The sequence below is a fragment of the Manis javanica genome, chromosome 16 (assembly GCF_040802235.1).
Source record: "Manis javanica isolate MJ-LG chromosome 16, MJ_LKY, whole genome shotgun sequence".
NCBI classification, from domain to species: Eukaryota; Metazoa; Chordata; class Mammalia; order Pholidota; family Manidae; genus Manis; species Manis javanica.
The window spans coordinates 13,687,620-13,708,119 of record NC_133171.1 but is presented as its reverse complement, the minus strand read 5'-3'; the positions used below and the strand labels follow the sequence as shown (position 1 = coordinate 13,708,119).

The 20,500-nt window shown below is 45.9% G+C and overlaps 1 protein-coding gene across 4 annotated transcripts; it reads right to left on the bottom strand.

Moving 5' to 3' along the window:
• Positions 1 to 386: 386 nt before the first annotated feature.
• NQO2 (N-ribosyldihydronicotinamide:quinone dehydrogenase 2) lies at positions 387 to 15,634 on the bottom strand. Of its 4 annotated transcripts, none has more exons than XM_017680509.3 (7): positions 15,488 to 15,634; positions 12,386 to 12,508; positions 9,892 to 10,056; positions 5,625 to 5,755; positions 3,199 to 3,312; positions 2,300 to 2,401; positions 387 to 658 (listed from the first exon to the last, which is right to left on the bottom strand). In XM_017680509.3, exons 2-7 carry the CDS (start codon positions 12,390 to 12,392, stop codon positions 482 to 484), a joined length of 696 nt encoding a protein of 231 aa, XP_017535998.1. In that variant the 5' UTR covers positions 12,393 to 12,508; positions 15,488 to 15,634; the 3' UTR covers positions 387 to 481. The 4 variants fall into 4 exon arrangements, with proteins under 4 accessions (XP_017535998.1, XP_017536000.1, XP_017535999.1 ...); XM_017680511.3 differs by having other exon boundaries at positions 12,390 to 12,508; XM_017680510.3 differs by lacking the exon at positions 3,199 to 3,312.
• Between the last annotated feature and the right edge of the window lie 4,866 nt (positions 15,635 to 20,500).

Here is a 20,500-nt window from a genome sequence, read left to right as displayed (position 1 = left end):
CATTATAATTGGCAATCAGTGATTTTAAATATATGTTAAGTGGAGTTCAACTAAAACGTCACTGTCACAATGGAGGTTAAAAAAAAATTAAGATGATGTAAGAAATCCAAACAGAGCACTAAAACACTAGCTATGAAAAGATTAGACTTTCCTATGAAAAAAACAGAAACTCTTTTGAGTAATGATCTGAAACAAAACTAACAACTCCAGCTCCATTTCAAGAGAACTGTGTGAAAACAATATTACCCATGATTAGAAAGGAAAGGAAGCCTGGTGAATAATGATGCCAGGGTAGAATTCAGTAGAACCAGCTGATTACTGAATACTGGATCTGGCTGTAAAAAACTCCGACCACCACTCACACACATGAAATGGATCCAGCCACCTTTGCTGTCCTTATATTTTATTACAGTGCTATCTTCTGTTTCCACGTGCTTCACCTCCTAGTGTTGCTCGTGGGATGGATATGTGGCACAAAGTGCTACTGTCCAAAGTACCAACAGGGTGTGCAGTGGATGGGCTCTTCCTTCCAGATATTTCTCAGCCTCTGGGCCCAGGAGGCTATCATCCCCCTTTTTTCTTCCTCTGACACAAGCTCGGGAGCAAAACTGATCTGAGGGGCGAGGACTTTAAATCCACAGAAGTGCAATGCACCATGCTACAGCCGCAGAGGAAGAAAAAAACCATTCAGTTAATTAGTGAGAAGGAGAAATGGTAGGACACAGATCTTCAGAAAATAATACAGTAATGTTCATGCTACTACGTAACTCGAAATAACTCAGCTGCCCTATGATCTCTGGGTGCTGGCCTTTCCCAGTGGGATGAGGGACCTGGCAGCCAGAAGTTCCCCATCCTATTCTGATAACTGCAATTAATCTGTAATCTCTGCTACAGATTCAGACACTGAACTTTCTGGTTTTGACTGATTAGGCAAATTATGGTATATTCGTACCATGGATTACTCCAGAATGAGACATTCTAGCTATAATGTACCACCATGGAAGGCTGTTCAAGGTATGTGCTAAATGAAAACAAGAGCTTTGAGGCCAAATTTGTGGTGTGCCATTTTTGTGAAAAAAATATATAATAATAAAGATCATAATAAAAAATGTAAAAATATATATGGGCTATAGTCCATGTATATATAATACATCCAATTATTAAGCATGATTATTTTTAAGGGGGGATTAAGAGGACTTTTATTTTTATATGTTACAGTCTCATTTTTTTCTATAGTATCTACTTTAACAAACTGAACAAAGTGTAAAGATTTTTTTAAACAAGAATTTAAGCTTGGCTAATGATACTGAAGGGAACAGTTGGCCTATGAAGGAGGGTCAGGCACGTAAATTACCACTTTCTTTAGCAGAGCATCACTAAATGCAATCAGTATCCTCTCTCCTTTCAAAGAATATTTCTGGAAATAGCACCTTCCACCCTCTGCTTTCCTTCCCTTCAGACCCCATACCCTTGCCCAGGCCAGCCCTATTAGGGGCAGGTCAGAGAGCAAGAGGCCTGTACACCAGTGTCCACATTTCTAAAGCAAGCTCACACATCATTAAATATGTGATCTCCTCCCTCGAAGAATATGCCTTTATAACAACCCGGAAGAGCAGTTCTCACCTAGGATTCTGGGTCTCCCGGGATCTCTTACCCAGCCGTGGCAGCCTGACCCATAGCCTATTCCCTTTTCTCCCTACCCCCAGCTGTCCACCACTAGGGGCGCTCTGTACGTGGATTCCCAGCCGGCTTGAGCGTGCTCTGCCCACTGCTTTTCCCTGGCAGACAGCCACCCTTGGTGGCCCCAGGCCCAGGGAAGCACACACAGGCAGCTCAGGGTCCACGTGGGAGAGCAGGCCCCGAGTCCTGGGTGCCTGGAGTGGGCTGTGGGCTCTCGGGAGGGGGCACAGCCACTGGCTCCATGGTGGGCATAAGGCTATCTGGAGTTTGAGAGTTTGAGGGTAGTGCTGCCTTCACAGAGCACTGCCGGAGCCAGTGTGGGCGGCTCAATCCCTCCCCAGTGCTCAGTCCACACACAGGGCCACCTTGGGGCGATTCCATTTACCACAGAGCAGACTCAGCTGAGCAGGCTTGGCTTGGCTTCTGCCCAGATAATATTAACAGCTAGCATTACAATATGTCTCTGCTATTGGCCAACCTTTTCAGTGCTAAGTAAAAAAATACTGCAAAATGTAATTTCCTGCATACAGGTGGAGTCAAATGGTCTGGGTCTCAGACTTCGGAGACGTCTCATTTCACACCTGGGGATGCAAAGGGGCTGGAGGGGTGCAGCCAGTACCTGGAGGGGCCACAGGAAGTAGCGGAAGTCTCCGCTGACTCCATTTTTCGTGTACATCTCAGCCGTGCCCCCCGTGGTAAACGAAAGGAGGGCCAGTTTATTCTGTAGAGAAAGCAAACGTTTTTGTGTGGACACTACAGAGACAAAAGGTGTCACTGTGACTCCAGCACGAAGGTTTCCAATGACCGGGAGGGAAATCTGAGGTCAGTTCCCTATGGGGATGGACAATGTAACATTCTCCTGTCAAGCTGAGCTAAAGTAACAGCTTCATCCAGTGAGAGGCGGGGACAATCAAGGAAAGGGCCCAGCAAGCACAGAGCTCTGACCCCCAACTTCTGGAGACAGCAGGCATCCGAGAGCTCGGTGTGAAGTGGGGAAGGCCCAGGTGTGACCTGGGCGGCCAGCAGTCCTGGCATGTGGCACCACTTCGTAAAAGCAGTACTACTTCATGGCCCAAGCCAGACCTCTGTGGCTCAGTATTGTCCTTATCTGCATTTATTTTCTGAGGCCCTCAGACATCACTAATTTTAGTAAGAAACCATTTTCGCGAGAAATTCCTAGCTACTATATACTGTGCATCCACCAGGCTCCATGGGACAGAGGCATCAAGTTTTCTTGTTTCTCAAGGTCAGCACATGAAGCTCTGGAAGGTGAACAGCACAAGGCCAGGGCTCGACCCCCTGGTCAGGGAGCACAGGCCCCGGGGGCAGGGCTGATGGCCCGGGCCCTCTCCAGCCCTCCCCAGCACTGGCACTGGCTCTTCTTAGCCATGCTGGGGATGTGTCTGTACCTCTCACTAGACAGAAGCCCATGACGTCAGAAAGGCTGCTCTCCTCACCCATGTACAGCACGTGGCCCCTCTCCCCCAGCTGATAGCTGTCTCAGCCCAGAGCACGTACCTTAAGGAAACCAGAATCATAGAATCCTGGGATGTCGAAGGCAAACCCCTGGCACAGCACCCTGTCCATCCAGCCCTTCAGGATAGCCGGCACACTGAACCAGTACAGCGGGAACTGGGGGCGCAACACCAAGGAGAAACAAATGCTGCGGGTTGTCTCAGGTTTCGGATTTAGTCGAGCTGACCATCCAGAAGGAAACCCGCTCTCCTCTGCCCAGGTGCCTGGGCAGGTGCACGTAACCCACGGGGGCAGCTCGGGTGGGGAGGGTTCTTCCCTTTGGCTCGGAGGCAGGATGTGGACATGGTGCTGGTGCATGGGGCGGGACAGGCTGACAATGGTCCTGGCTCTGCGCCCCCAGTTGCAGCTCCCTTGCTGGCGCCTGAGGAGGCAGGAAGGCACTGGAAATTCTCCTGGACACTGGTTCTGTGCCGGTGGTCTCTGTGACCAATCCAGTCAAGGGGACAGAGGAAGGGTGTGGAAAAGAGCTTGCCCCTCTCCATGCAGTCAGGTTCTAAGAAGCTTTGGATTTTGAAACAAACTAAAGCCTTGCCCTCTGATTCCACACACCAGCACTAAGGTCTCCCTTAATCCACGCTGGTTCCCACTGAAGCCTTAACACTTACCCAGCAATACCATCAGCGAAAACTTTCACTAGTAACCTAACTTGGGATCTGGTACTGAAATCCAAGCTCTATAATACATTGCTGTGTGATGTTGGCAAGTTACTTACCCTTTCTGTGCCTCCTTTTCCGATTTGCAAATAGGGCTACTACAAGTTCCTAGCTCACAGCATCATGGCAAGGATTCAATAGCATGTTACAGTGCCCAGAACAGAGTAAACACTGAGCAAGGGCGAGTTATGCTAATAGAAGTAGCAGGAGTTGAATGAAAAGACTCAACTCAAGAGGACCTTCTGGGCAATGTACCAGGAAAAGAGGGAAGGTGGAGGGAGACGAGATGTGAAATCGAGTAGGAGAAAAGGAAGACTGTGAACAGAACAGGACCTGGCTTGCACTAGCTGTTCAATGTCATCAGTGGGGGAGGGGGAGCAAGGAGAAATGGGCTCCACACAGTTAGCTGACCCCAGGAAGACAGGAAGAGGAGAGCAAGAGCCGAGTGGAACTGTGCTTGGACTCCAACAGACTGCTGGGCTGTCTTGACACAGCGCCATTGTCCCGGCACGACTACCAGTACCTGGATGATAAACCATCCAGCCACCTGGGTCTATGGCATGGTTATCCACCCATGTGTAATTAGGATGAAAGAACAGCCTGCACTTTGACCAGATTAGCTGCTCTAGTTGCCTGGCAAAAAAGTGCCATATGGTGCCAGAAGGGGTGGATAGAGGCAGCCTGAGCGGAAGAGAAGGGGCAGAGTGTTCCCTCCGCCCACGCGTGCAGTTATTTCATGAAAGGTTGGTAACTTTGCCTTTGTGGACATGTTCTGTCTGGAAAGTGGTCACATTCCAGCCCCTCTCCCCACATGAGGGGCTCAGCACCCATGATGAGAACAGTGGCCATGTTCTCCCACCCACTCCCTGTCCTCAAGAAAGACCAACAGGAACAATCAGGACCAAGCAGCTCTACCCTGGAGGTTCTGGGCCTAGACACTTGCAGTCCTGGTGGGCAGGGGAGAGGAGGAGAGAGACAGCTTGCAGAGAGGCAGGTGAGACTCGGAGGAGGAGAGAACAGGCGTCATGCACCCAGTGCCCACTGTACCTGAGGCCCAGCCACAGTCTGTCCTCAGGTTCCAGGAGCCCCAAGTGACCAGGACTCTTAGAACAAATACCATTTTTTCTAGTTTGACTTGGATTTCCATCAGCCCAATGGCTCCCTAAAAGTCGAATGCTCATTTAGCTGCCAAGCTATGGTGACCTCCATGACTGCACAGCTGCCTACCTGGAGTGGCTTGATAAGTCAGAGCCCAGGGAAGCCGGCTCCTGGCAGCAACTTCCTGCTGGGAACCATGCCCCGGGATAACTTGTGAAAGATACATGGAAGATAACGGGCGGGTGAGGCAACCAGTGAGAAGAAGGAAACAAAAGGTGTCTTTCCAGTTTGTGATCAGGATATTTAAGGCAGGAGTTGCATGTTGGCCTAAATTACCTTGATAAACATAAAAGAGCACCTGCACATCTGGGGGTGTGGATGAAAGGGGAATTAAGGTACCATGACCTGTATGATTCAGATGTTTCTTAGATCAATGGGTAAAGGGGGTCAAGTAAGGGGGGCCTTACTATTTCCTTGGGGGTCAAGATTTTGGATGAGTGATATTGGCTATGTGGATCTTGTACCCAACTAGACATAAATAGGTGTGCAAATATGCTAAAGGCAATACCAATTCCAGGAACATGAAACTCACTATTTGGAAAGAGTTTGCATGTAGAATCAGTCTAATTCACTATAATAAATAGAAGAAAAATAAACCTGAAATATCACTAGATCAGCTTCCAGAACCTTTTTCTGCTCGTCAATTATGTCACTGGTCAGAGACCTCGTCTTGCAGGCTTCATATGCTTCTACCCCATAATTGAAGAACTCAGGATTACAGAGAGTGCCTGGAAGCAAAGAGACCAAATGTTCTCCGTCAGGTGAGTGTCCACGGCCCGCCCCGACCACTCCCACTAGTGTCACTGTTACCTGCAATCCCCAAACAAGTCACCATCACCAGACATTCGGTGAGCCTCGACCAGGTGCTGGGCCCTGGGGTCAGGCTACAGAAATAAAAAGAGAGGAAGCTACTGCCCTTACCTTCAAGGGACTCATAATCGATAAAAGACCAAATGAGTAACATACAAAACATGATTGTTCAGCCAGCTCAGGTTAATGCTGTGGTCACGTAAGCCTCACACCCCACTGTCAAGATGCCCACAGTGTGCAAAAGGGCCAGTGACTAGCTCTTCTAGGGTGGGCTGCAAGCTACCCCTGGGGATGAGCTTTGTGAACTGGGTTTTGAAGACAGAGCAGGAGTTCACCAGGCAGCCTAGAGCACTGGAGGGAAGGGCGGGAACATTCTGAGCAAAAGAGGCTGAGAGGGCAGGATGTCGGGCAACTGGCCAGCCCAGAAAGGGCCACTAGGGACATAACTGAGGAAACGGGGTGAAAGGCCAGGAGGGCTGTAGGTGATGTGATCAGAGAAACAGTAGGTTATGTAAGACTTGCTAGGAGGCTAGACTTTTCCTGCATGTGGGGAGCCGTACGGTTTAGGCAGGAAAAATAACTGCTTTGGTTTGGGTTTTGAAAAGCTCATGCTGCAGCAGTGACTCGAGTGTGAGCCCAGTAAGGGGAGGTGAATGCAGGCAGGAGCAGTGCTTCAGGGCTGGAGCTCACAGCCCTAGGAAAGGCGACTAACACGCAAAGTGAGCTCTTCTCATCTACACCTTTAACTGGGTTCTTGTCAATAAAACGATTCATCCAATGACATAATCATTATTACCAATAGGCTATCATTCATTGAGGACTTGTACCTGTCAGGGATGTGTTCTACACACACCTTTTCTACCTTCCTAACAACTGCTGAGATAGGCTGGATTCCCCATCTACCAAAGAGGAAACCGGGACCTCAGAGAGGCCTAGCCTAGGTCCATGCCTCAGGGTCCCACATGGCAGCAGAGGTGTGACCCAGCCTACAAGGGTGGACGGGGAGACGGTCATCTGCAGAGCAGCGGCTGGGCCTGGCCACTGGGTGAAGAGCCGGAAGGAGCTGGGCCTGTGTCCTGCCATAGATTCATCACCAAAACCACCTCAGGGTCTTTGCTTCTCTGAACCAACTTGTGTTTGACTTCCGTTAATAAAGGCCACATGGCGTGCCTTCTATGTACAGGGTTCTGAACTGACTGGAAACCCTAGGGGTTAACTTCTGTTGGCAAGAGGCCAAGCCCTCTGGGCAGGCACCAGGTAGGGTTTTGGCCACCCACAGTATGTGGCCCTAGAGTAGACTCAGGCTGGTTTTGATAACGGTAAACAAAGTCAATAAAACAGGCACAGGCCAGGCATACTCTAAATTCAAAAAGTAAACATCAAAGCTAAAGCATCCAAGTACCCCAGGAAGATGATAATATTTTTATAAGTGTGGGTGTGGAAAGGCCTTTCCCAGCAAGACAGGAAATCCAGAGCTACAAAAGAAAGGCGGGCACGTGGCTGAAATCAAAGCCGTAAACCACACAAATATAAACAAGGTACATGTCACGGAGGGCTACGTGATCATTAGAAAGACTTCTGAAAGCTCTAAATGAATAAAGCCAAATCCGCACATACACCTGTATCTACAGAGTTTCAAAACTATCCTGCCTCGGGGTCCCACGTGGCAGCAGAGGTGGGGCGCTCCACCCTACAGCGAGGCGGGTGGGGGAGAAGCACTCTTGTTGATACTTATCTAAGATCTACAACGATCCACACCAAAAAGTTCAGCCTGTCAGTCTCTGGGTGCAGTGCAGGTCTGCCTGGTGTATGTGAAAAGGGCCTTGTACTTTTCACTCTGGGTTCTTTTGGTTCACCTATGTTTTTAAGTATTTGTTATAATAAGCTTGTATTACTTTATTCACTTAATAACCAGTGGCTCCTTAACATAATATTCCCTATTTCCCCCATACCCACTCTGTTGTGCATTAAGTTGATTGATTTATTAAAAGGGAAGAAACACAAGAAAAGACAAGGATGTCAGCTATTACCATCAGTGATAATATTAAATCCAGGGATCTCATTAACACAATTACAAACAGAAGGTAATTCAAGGTATGGAATAATGTAAAAGTGGAGGTGAAATTATCATTATTTGCAGATGATCTGAGGTGTACTGGGAAAGCCCCAGAGAATCAGCTAAAAACTACAAAAAGTAAGAAAACTGATAGCATCCGAGCACAAGCACACACACACAGATTAATCTTCTTCATACAGAGAAACATCAATCAGTTAATAAGAATTACAAAAGATCTGTGTGAAGGAACTTGTAAATCAGTCCGGCGGGTTGTAAAGAACACAGGAGTAAGTGAAAAGCCATTCCTCTGTGGATCCTTTCTCTGGATACAAAGAATCAGCATCATAAAAGTTCCTCTGTAAATTTAATGGGATCTCAATAAAAAGATCTGGTTATCCTTTGAAACTGGAAAACTAATTCAAAAGACTTTATGGAAAAGTAACATAAAAATAGCTAGGAAAATTAAAAATAAGGGAAAACAAGGGTGACCTAGTTTCATCAGATATTAAATTGTCCAAATAATTAAAGCCACGTGGTACAGAGTCATGGATGGGGGTAAAAAATACAAAGTATAGAATGGAAGCAGACATACGTGGGGATTGAGATCACAAGGAAGGGGGCATTTTAAATGCAGGCAAACTGCTGCATCAGGCAAAATGCAGTGATGAGGCAACCAGGTGGGCACTGGGAAAAAAGACCCATTTCTAACATCAGAGGCCAAAATAAATCCTAAGTAGGTAAAGTATTTTTTAAAAGTGGAATCTATCAAATACTAGAAGAAAAGCTTTTTTTCTGAAACCTAAAAAAAAAAATCAGCACCCATATAAGTGTAATACCAAATCAAGAGGTCACAGAAGAAAAAGACTGGTCAAAAGCCAACTATGTAAAAGGAAATAAAACCCTGCATGGAGAAAAAAACATAAGCAAAGCCAAAACAAAACACTAATTAGGTAAAAATCCCACATTCTAGGCTTATTTAATACATAAAGAATTCTTTAAAATCAGCAAGAAAAAGACCTACCAGAAAAATGAGCAAGGGATAGGAATAATTCATAGGAAAGAAAATACTTAGTATCTTACAAACATATTAACATTTATGGATATAACATAAAATATTTATATGAATAAAAAGCTGAAAGTAGCTTTTCAAAAAGAATATTTAAGAAAAATGCCTTCAAAACATGTTGTATACCTCAAATATACACAAGTTTTACTTGTCGGTCACATCTCAATAATGCTGGGAAAAAAAGAAAATCCTTTTTAAATATGTACAAGATAGTAAAGCTTATTTATCACGAAAGGCAAATTAGAACTATACTCAGAGACCACTTTTTCACCTGTCAGACTGACAATAATCAAAAAATCAGTAATGCCTTTGGTAACAGAAGAAATGAGTACTTGCAAACATTCCAGGAGTGTAAACTAGTAATCAATTTGGTATTACCTATGAAAATTAAAAATGTACATTCCCTAGCCAGCAATTCCACTCCTAGATACACTTGCACATGTAGATAGTGCCATGATTATTCCTTGCAGCACTGTTTATAACAGCAAAAGACCAGAAACGACCTAAAATTCCCTTTAGTAGGGGTTCCTTAAAATATGACATCTCCACAAAATGGAATACTTTGCAGCTGTAAAAAAGAAAGCAATTAAATAATTATAAATAGATATATATAGAGAGATACGGAAAATATGCTACCATGTGTTTAAAAAGTGGAGAAAATGGCGAATACACCTGCAATTGTTTTGTGCAGCACACTCTCTCTGGAAGGATATGGAGAAATTGGGTGCACTGGTGACCCTGGGTCCAGAGAACCAGGTGGCTGGGGGACAAGGATGGGAAAATGACTTGCACTACTGACTCTTCTGACTTAGAACTGTATACCATGTGCCATGATTAGCTTTTTTTCAAAACATTTTTTTTTTATTAAAACAGCACAAAAAAGGAAAGTTTGTTTTTGGTTTTTTAAAAAGAGCAATTAACCCATGACTCACCAGTGATATCCCTCCTGGTGGCCCGTGGCTCAAAGTCCATGGCATAGAGATCAGAAACGGTGACAGTGCAGCCCTGCTTGCTCAGCTCATCCACAGCCACCTTCTTCAAGGATCCATTGAAAGACCTGGGTTCTTGGTGCGCATAGACGATGAGCACTTTCTTACCTACATCAGAAGAAACAATTTCTCTTGAATAGTAATTCCTCTGTCAAAATTCCACAAGGACTAAGACAAACAATGTAGGTGCATCACAGCGGCAGAAGTGATACTGTGATTTATAATGAGGAATATATATTTTATGTTCGTCCTGTTTCTGGCTCACGTCCCACCAGGCCCTTGGAATTTCCTAAGCTACACGAGCAACAACGGTCTTTTGTTATGCTAATGCGCGGCCGCGGGAAAGCAGCCCGGCCGGGACTGGTCGCCAAGGAGCCGACCATGTGAATAGAGGATCGGAACTTTCAGTCCCACCCTGACCTCCAGGGAGGGGAGAAGGGCTGGAGGTCGAAAATTTCCCAGTGGCCAATGATTTAATGAATCGCGCCTGTGTAATGAAGCCACCATAATATCCCAAAAGGAGGGGCTCGGAGACTTCTGGGTTGGGCAGAGTGGCTGCTCAGAGCCAACCATCTCCTCACGCTTCCCTGTGCCCTGCCCTGTGATCTCTTCATCTGGCCATTGCTTTGTATCCTCTATTCTATCGTTTAATAAACAGATGAATGTGTTTCCCTGAGTTGTGTGAGCCACTCTAGCAAATTAATCAAACCTGGGACACCTGTCCAAAGGGTGGCCCATGGCTCAGAGGCACAGGTAACAGCTTGGGGCAGCAGCCTGGGGCTTGAGCCTGGAGTCCAGCATCAGAGGGTGGGTGTGGGGGCAAGGGCATCTTGTGGGCCTGGGCCCTCAACCTGTGGCATCTAATGTTATCTCTGGGTGGGTACCGTCAGAACTGAGTTGAATTCTCTTATCCAAGAACTGCCTGATGTAACCCCCTCACTACAACACACACGCATTGGTGATCTCAGAATACACATTCGGTAAGAAACATCGACCTTTTTTATGGATGACAGTTTGAAAATAATGAGCCTTCTTAAAAATCCAGGTATGACATCACTTGAGTTTACTAATGCACAAACATACCATGGATCAAATTACAATTCTTCAAAGATAACACCACTAAATTCTTTAAAAGGCCAATCTATTTTGGTTATCCTCTATGAGAAGTTTTAGCCTGTTCCCTAATAGCAAAATAAAAAGTAACTCATCCTTCACACTAAGCCAACAGTGGCAGGAGCCAGGTCCGGACACACAGGTCAGCATCCTTACCCTCCAGGCCCACTGAAATGCGACACTTAAAACATGAAAAATCAGACCCCAGTCCAGTGGGGAAGGCAGGGCCTGCACGGAGCCCCACTTTTGGCAGTGTGGCTGATGACAAAGGGGTGCTGAGAGCCAGGGCTTACAGGTCCTGGCTGAGACATTTATACCACTGGCCTCTTAAGCAGCAGACTCCTGGTTCAGAAGACTCAGTGAGACTGCGTGACACGTGAGGCAGCTTCGGTATTTGCTTAAATTTGCTCTGGTTGTCTTACTAAAATGTTCTAACTCTCAATGTAAATATTTCAGTTTAGGCCTTTAAGGAGAAAATGCAAATGTTAGTTTGAAGCACACAGTTTCCAGGCACTCAACTAGGTATAAGCGTTGAATTCCATGAGTTAGATTAATGATCAACATTTTAACTTTAACTTCTCAGATTCGTGTTTTACAGGAACTCTATTTGGGGATTAATAGGAGAATGGATACAAATGACGTATCTACATCAGTGGTTCTCAACTGGAGGCAGTGTTGCCTCCCTGGAGACAATACACAAACGTGTGGAGACAGTTTGTGGTTGTCACCGCTGGGAGGGGTCAGAGACCAGGGATGCCACAGGGCATCCTACAAGGCACAGGCCAGCCTCACAACAAAGATCATCTGGCACCAATGGGCAGCAGTGCTGAGGTTGAGAAACCCTAATCTACACTATGATGTGTAAAAGAAGGTGATTTTCATGTTCTGAAATGAAAGGACTTTCATGTCATATTATTGAAAGGAAAAAAAGAAGTTTTAGGATTGTATGTTTACATGTATGTGTCATGGGAATTCAACTTAAAGTGAATTTTAAGCCAGGGTTACTCCAGGGACTCACTGGGCCATCAATAACTATTTTTTGAGTACATACTATGTCCTAGGGATCATTCCCGAGATTAGAGGCAGAGTAAAGACAAGACAAGCAGGGCCCTTACTTCTGAGAGAGAGATTGTGGAGGTATTAAAATCAACAATAAAACAAGTAAGAAAATACAAAATGAGATAATGCCAGGTAGTAATTCATGTCATAAACAAAATGAACTTAATACACTTCAGTGTGACTTGGATTTTTTTTTTAAACATATTTGATTTCTAATTAAAATTTTATTTTAAACGTGTTTAACTCCCCCATGTCTAATAGTCACCTGCCATAGTCTAGGAAGATGGATTCTGTCCCTCTAACACTGCCCAGAGGAGCGTATGCTGTTAATCCTGGGCACAGAAGGAGGCTTTCAGGTGTGGCTACTCTCCTTGGTGACCCCAGCAACCTGAAAGAGAAAACAAATACTTGAGGGAGGCAGGGGGCCACGGTGCGAGGTGCACATACCAACCCAGGCCTCACTGGTGCTTCAGGGGGACATGCAAACGGATCCGGAAAAAAGGCTTCTCAAGAGAGGCAAGGAGCCCCTGGAGATTCAGGCCTAGAGGACAAATCATGCAGGGGTCAAAACCAGTAATTTTTCTTTTTTTTTAAGAGGATGCTGAACCTTCTGTGGAGGCAGCTGTAGAGAAGAGGTCCTGGGAAATGACACATCAGGTAGGAAGTGGGGGTCCTTCCTCCCTCCCCTAAGCTTTCCCCCAAGATCACCAATATGGCTGGCTGAACAGACAGAGGATGCGGGGTTGGGAAGAAATTCATAGCTGCCACATCCACCAGTCTATGAAGTCTCTTCTTAGCATGGCTAATAAGAGAGAGTCCCGACATGTAGCAGCTCTGGAAAAACACAATAAGGCTCTGGAAAAACATGAGCTCTCTCTAGAAGCTTGGCCCTTGCCACCGGCCTTCTTCCAAGATGGACTGTGGAATGATGGCTAAGGCTGACTGTTATCCTGGGGGTAGAGGATATGGACTGCAGACAGCAGAGCAGAAATACAGGAGGATCCTGGGCTCCTGACGCTTCCTTGGAGCTGTGAGATGGTTTTGGATTGCCAACCTCCAGACTTCTTTACCTGAGAGACGCAATTCTGCATTGTGTTTAAGCCGTTGGAGGTGGCTCTCCACTACCAGCAGTGAGAGGGACATCATTCCTAACCAATCTATGCATTATGCAACTGGGACCCAGCTTCCAGCGGACTCACCTGCTGGTCAGGTGCTGTACCAGGTGCTGAGGCTACAGTGGTGAACGTGACAGGAAGAGAATGAAACTTTATTCTCCAGATGGGGGTGGGGTAGGGGGAGGCACAAAACAAGTGGGCAAAGACAGCAACCACAGAATTCTAGATGGTTTAAGTATTGAGGATAAGAAATGTTAAGTGAGTGGCAGTGATAGTAAAATAAAGTACTTTGGCACATAAAACTAGGGTTGTGTTTGCTATCTTAGGATGGCCCAGGCAGATGTCGCAGAGCAAGAACACGAATGCCATGGACCCAGTCACACCAAGATCTCGGGGAACAGGGCTCAGGCAGAGGGACAAGCAACTGTAAGGCCTGCGGTGGGGACTGGTCAGGAGGGCTCAAAGAAGCCTGTGCGACTGGCCAGTCTTTAAAAATGAGAATTGGGTGGTGGGAGATGGAGTCAAAGAGGTTGAGTGAGGTCTGTAGGACAAGGGCAAGGATTCTATCTAAGCCTAACAGAAAGCCTTAGGAGTATCTGAAGTGGGACAGTGACAGGGCCTGATCACCGTGGGAAAGGACTCAGGGAACACCTGATCCTGAGATTTCTAGGGTGAGGGTCCAAAGACATTTTGGTTTGGATGAAATGCTTTCATTTTAAGGCCTATAGCAGGGCATCCATTCGTCTGTATCCCTAGGCCTCCCCATTCCCTATGGTTTTGCTTGACCCCATTTACATATTTGTATCACACGGTTGGCCACTTCAGTACATGAGAGTTTGTGACTCCCCATCTCATCCAATTCTAGTTGCACAGAATAAGACACTAAGGCCCAAGAAGTGAGTGACTTGTCCAAAACAAGAGAAAAGACTCAAACCATGATCTTGATTAGCTAGCTATCCAGTGCTGGTCACATCCCATCTCTCCCTTTCCTTAAGGCCTTGCTGACGGCAGTGATGGCTTCCTCCTTATCCAGGTCAATAGGAAGAAAGAAACGTAGTTCGTGAAAATTAATAAAGGGAAAGGGAACCCTTATATTGAAAAGAGTCCAGAAGCTCTTAAGGGGTACTCTTATGCCAGAACTTTCCACGGCCACTTATTTCACAATCCTGGGCAAGAGGTTCTTTACTTCCCAGCAACAGCTTAGTCACTGAGAAACTGCCAGAACTCAGCCCAGGGGAAACCACCACCACCCTCACCTGGCTTTCCTCCAACAGACTTCTCCAAAGCAGCCCCTCACAACGGCCTCCTTTTTCTCAATAAAGTAATGTTCCTCTCTTTTGTTCTCTACACTTGCCTGTGGTTAACTATAGCTTGCAGGTCCTGAGTTACAACTCCTCTGCTCCTCCCAATTAAACTTGTTTTGCTGGTAAAATAACTGGCTCTTTTGTTTTTCAAGGTCAACAGGTTATTAAAGTGGGCTCTGATATTTTTGACGTGTATTATTTCATCTTAAAGAGCACCCAGAAGCTATTTGATGTTTTCACTCTGTTGCCTACGCCTCTTCCCTTTGAGACAGGCCCCTGCCTGTTCTAACAGCCAGATAACATTTCCCTGTGTACCTACACCATCCTCTGCATGCCCATTTGTGCCCATTTCTCTATTCCTGCGCACTTACGTTATTCCCATTTTTTCCACACCTACAAAAAGAACTGCAAGAAGAATGTATTATTTACCTTCCTTTTCATGCATTTTTTGGCTTATATTTTCAGAGACTAAAAGTTTAAAAGGCTGACTTTTTAAGACTGTTACAAATGGCCTCAAAGTCCTTGAAAGGCTGAGCCAAAATACAAAATAAGAGGCTTCCAGGCGGTCTGCGCAGCCCAGCAGCCCCCTGGGCGTGAACCGTGGTCCCCGCTTTACAAACTGACCGTGGGCGGCTCAGTTTCATTTGTCATGAAATTTTAATCGAGTCATCCCATCATGATTTCATCACGAGGGCGGGCTGATCCGGCCCATTCAGTTAGGCACGCTGAATCGCCCAGCACGTGGTGGGGCTCAGGGAGAGGTAAGGACAACCCTATAGTGGAGACCGGCAGCGGCCGCGGGGTGCGGGACCCGGGGGACCACGAGCCCCGGTATGGCTGGGAAGCGGCAACCGGCAGAAACCTCTCCCTCCCCGCGGCTCGGGCCGGGAGCTGCGCCCCAGGAAACGTCCCTCCCGTGCCCCGGCCCCGGCGGGTGGAGGCACTCACCATCCGCCCCAACGCACGCCCCAGCGAAGGAGCGGCGGCGCTCAGACTCCGCCACCGGGAGGGAAGCCTCGGACGTCCGGGCCGCCGTCCGTCCGCCCTGCGGTCAGTCGGAGCGCCGGCGCTCACTGCGGACACCCGGAGGGCGGGAGCGCCGCGACTGCGCTCTGTGGGGCTCGTACCGCGTGGGCTGCGGCTCGCCCGGCGCCCTCGCCGCCCCGCCCCTCTCCCCGCCTCGGGCCCCGCCCCCGCCCCCACGCGGCTCTGCCCGGGGCCCCGCCCCGCCCCTCCGGCGTTTGGACCTGACCTGGTTTGGCTCCTGGCCCTTGGTGGCCGGCGGAAAGCGAAGCCGGGAAAAGGAGGCCCTCCTGCGTGTGCCCCCTCCCTCCTCCCTCCCTATGCACGTGTCCAGGTTAAAAAATGAAGGTCCTTGGCCCAACGCTTAGCCATGAAAGGAACCAACTATTGATACACCCTGTGAGAATCTCCAGAGAATTATGCTGAGTGAAAAAAGCCAATCCCCAAAGATTTCCTGCTGTGTGTTTCCGTGTAGGTAAATTCTTGAAATTACAAATTATAGAAAGGAGAACGATTAGTGGTTGCCAGGGTTTAGGAAGTGAGTGGGTGTGGCTGTAAGAGGGCAACCGGAGGCCCCGTGTAGGAATGGAGATGCTCTGTGTCTGACGGCATGCTCTGTGCCAGCAACCTGGCTGTGCCGCTGTGCTGTAGTTTAGCCAGATGTCTTCATTGGGGGCCGCTGGATAAAGAGCAACATGAGTTGTCCCTGTTATTTCTTAACCATTGCATATGAATCTATAATTTTCTCAAAGGAAAAGCTTAATAAAAAGAAAAGAAAGACGGTTCAAGGCCAACGAGATCTCCTTGGCAGAAAGGTACTAAACCAGAGTCTGTAGGTATGGGTGTATGGGGGGAGAGAGGTGCTGGTGAGCAGTTCAGTCTAACTGTCTCTCTTTTTCTTTTTCCAGCACTTTTGGGTTTGGGCTACCTCATTTGGTGGCCCACCTGCCATTGTAACCTTCCCAAAGACCCTCCCCAAACTGGTTGATTTCTTGTGTCCTAGGATGGTCCTATAAAGCAAAAGTAAGCTTTCTTCTATGTTTATAATATTCCTAATGAAAATAACTGCCCCAGTTGTTTGCGGACCAGTGTTGGGGATGGTCTGTCAGCTGTTGATGTTTTCCTTGTATTCAGAAGTGAGAATATGACCCCTCTCGTGCCAGCAGCGAACGGAGCTATCTTGTCTTGTGAGCCCAGGAGATCCTGGAGGCAGCTTTCATTTACTTTATCAAAGAAAAAAGTGCATGCGGCATTTCTGAATCTACTAGAATGTCCCCAAAGATGAAATTGGTTGTCTTTCCCCCTTTCTGGTGAGACTCACTTAGAGGATGTCCTCAAATCATCTTTGTGTCACAGAAAGTAAATGAGTCATCCTAAGAAAGATAAGTGCAGGCCCTGCGGAATAACTGAAGGTAGACTTCCTTCCAAGGAGGGCAAGTGACCCTGATGGGCCAGTGGCAGGCCTGCATTCAGGTCTTTTGTCCTGGGGTATGGAAGCATTAGCCTGAAGTAGACCGAAATACTTCATTAGAGGTAGGCGGAGGCAGAGATGGAGGTGGATTAGGGTCCTGCAGACTTTTGGATGCAGCCCCAGGCCCCTATCCCATTCCTATGAGGACTTCTAAGGAAAAACAGCCAAACATCTTGGTAGTGTGGATCTCGTGGGAGGACAAAGGGACTGTGAAATAGTAAGTGCTGGAACTAGTCTTGCAGCCGTCTTAGTCCTTGGTATGGAAACTGGAAGAGTTGAGCTCTGAGACCAAGATGCATCCTCCCCTCTGAAAGACAACAGGTGCAGGGAGGACGCAGCCGCACTTGACATCTCAGAGACGACAGCACCATCTTGTGGCAGTGAGGAGCAATCACGAATGTGGATTTTATTCCCTTGGAAATGGGAGCTGGCCTGCCCTCATTCTCTGCGCCTGAGTGGTGGAAGCCCCAGCAGTTGATTCTAGGATAATTTAATAGGAGCCCATCCACAAACAGGAAATAACAGAACTTCCTGCTAATCTGGTGATGGTGGCTGAGTATTAACTGTGAAGGAATTTAGAACAAGTCTGCCCAAACGTGCCACTTTGGCATGTGGACTAGTTTGAGCTGAAGGTAGTCAAGACCCTGAGGGCTCAAGAGAAAATTTTACCCATTCCTTAACTACCTAGAAAAATCTAAATTGAGGTCTTTCCCCAAACAAGGGCTATTACAAGATATGAATTTTATTATCTGAGTGATCCATCCACATAGCAGGCAAATTAATCCCCAACATCTGCTCTCCTGTCCTCCTGTGAGTTGCCTCCACCCTTTGCAGCCCCAGGCCCCCACCCCATTCCTCAGCTCAGGGTGGCACACAGACCTCATGTGACCTTTCTGTCCTGGAACCTCTCACGTATGTGGGGTTTCCCATAGGAATGAAAATAAATTTGATTTTCTCCTGTTAATCTGCCTCATGTCAATTTGATTCCTAGATCAGTGAGAAGAACCTTGAAGGGTAGAGGAAAATTTTTCCTCTCCAACAACGGCAAACAAATAAGATGTGACCATATTTGTATCCTGAGTTTAACAAGGGGGTGGTGTTATTAAAACAAGATAATAGAGTTAGCACCTCACCTCTGATTCCCATATTCTCATTCTCATTTCACCCCTTATGATGAAGAAATCCACGAATAGGATTAGGCATTCTAGGTAAGGGGTTAAGCCAGTTACATTGCTCCTTTTCTCTCCAGCTCTTCACATTTGTGTCTCAGACAAAAATGAACATCCAGGGTTACCTTAAGGGCTAATCAAAGTAGCTCAAACTGTCTCCTTGAGTTACTTTTGGTTTTATTTAATGATTTTCTTTTCCTCTTCAAACAGCAGCTCCGTTTCAGGAAACAAACTCTTTCTAACAACATACAGTTATTTTTTTTTATTGTAGTAAATAAATATATATCACTGTTATTTATTCCCAAAAATTCTTCATCACCCCAAAAAGAAACTCAGTAACCATTAGGCAATCACTCCCTGCTCCCCACCTCCACCCAGGTCCTGGTAAATAACCTATACTTCAAACAACTACGATCATACAATATGTAATCCTTTGTGTCTGGCTTGTTCCACTTAGCATAATGCTTTCAAGGTTCATTCATATAGTAGCAAATATCAGAACTTGACTCTTCTCTAAGGCTGAGTAATATTCTATTTTACATGTATGCCTCATTTTGTTTATCCATTCATCTGTTGATGGATACTTGGGTTGTTGGCTATTGTGAATAAAGCTTCAGTGAATATTGGTGCACAAGTACCTGAGTCCCTGTTTTCAATTCTTTTGGGTGTACCTATGAGTGACACTGCTGGGTCATACAGTAATACTGTCTAAGTTTCGAAGAACTGCCAAACTTTTCCAAAGTGACCCCATCAGTTTACATTACTACCAGCAATGAACAAAAGTTCTGATTTCTCCACATTCTAACATTGATTATATTCCTTTTATTAATATAACCATCCTAATAGGTATGAAGTAGTATCACATTGTGATTTTAATTTGCATTTCCCTAGTGACTGATGACATTGAACATTGTTTCATGTGTGTATTGGCCATTTGTACATCTTTAGTGAAATGTCTACACGAGTACTTTGCCCATTATTTAATTCGATTTTTTGTCTATTTTTGGTTGAGTTATAGAAGTTTTTTATATATTCTAGATATTATCAGATATTTAATTTGCAAATGTTTTCTCCCATTCTGTAGGTTGTCTTTCACTTCTTTTGGTCCTTTTCCTCTAAAAGCAATTATCCAGATACTGTTTTTCTCTAATTGTTCCTCAAATTTCCTTTGATTGTTGTTTCTACCTTGCTGCTGAGTTTCCAGGAAATAGACTTTGAGGGTGGGATGGAGGCACAGTTTTTTCTTCTCAATAAATAGGCTGCTAATTCTGAATATTTTCAGGTTTCATTGGACATTTTGGGGTGAACAGATGTGTTGTTTTCAGGATGTCATTTGCCTCCAATTGAATATCACCCAAACTCTGAAATCTAATGAGGAAATCTAATGGTTTTTCCTCGCACATAACTAGAAGACATTGACCCTGCCAGTTTCATTAGGAAATGAGCTATTATGTTAATCTTTTTATAAAATCCCTGGTTTCTTGAGAAGTTTTTCTCCCTGTGGTGCTTTGAAAAAGGTCTGCTGCTTGACAAGAGTGAACAATCTTCATTCTTCAAAAGCTGTGGAATTGCAAAATTCTAATGGCAAACATGTTATGAATTATTTGTTTTTGCCCTAATAAGCCTTACGTGAATACCATCCCGACAAAATGATAATCTAGAGACTAAATTCAAGCAAAAAACTTATTGCAATTAAATACATTTTTTTGATGTTAAGTAGCCATTCATACCATTGTCAAACTGAGGAAAGGGGGCTAAACTGAAAAAGAACAGAGCCCTTTTATTTGAGGTCTCAGAATTGCAATTCAGGAAGCACTGATTCCGGCATAACCAGAACAGTGTCCTGCCCGTATGGGGAAAGCAAGGGGTTTTTATGAGAAAGAAGAAAATGAGTAAGTACCGGATTTAGATATAGAAAAGGGGAAAATACTGCTAATTTGGTGCTAGCAGGTTGAGTCACTTTTGATTATCCTCTGATGGATTGTACTGATGTGCTTAAACAAAACTATTGTTTGTATGCATTAACTATTCTGTCATCATAGAGTTTATATCAACAACACTTTATGGTGGAGGGAAGATGGCAGATTAGGAAGGCAAAGTGGAAACCTCCTCCCACACACCCACCAAGGAAACAACTACAACAAATGCAAAATGACCTGAAGACTGCAGAACAGTCTGGTATACTTCACACACCTGGTGAAGAAGAGAAGACCACACAGAAAAGGGTAAAGTGGCAAAGCCATGACCAAGCATGACCCAACCCTACCCCCATTCCAGCAGGAGGAAGAGGAACAGAGT

Coding starts and splice junctions, on each gene's coding strand:
- NQO2 (XM_017680509.3), bottom strand. Junction 3,313..5,624: donor CTGATCTAGTGATATTTCAG/GTTTATTTTTCT, acceptor TTGCGCCCCCAG/TTCCCGCTGTACTGGTTCAG. Junction 2,402..3,198: donor ATGATTCTGGTTTCCTTAAG/GTACGTGCTCTG, acceptor CTTTCTCTACAG/AATAAACTGGCCCTCCTTTC.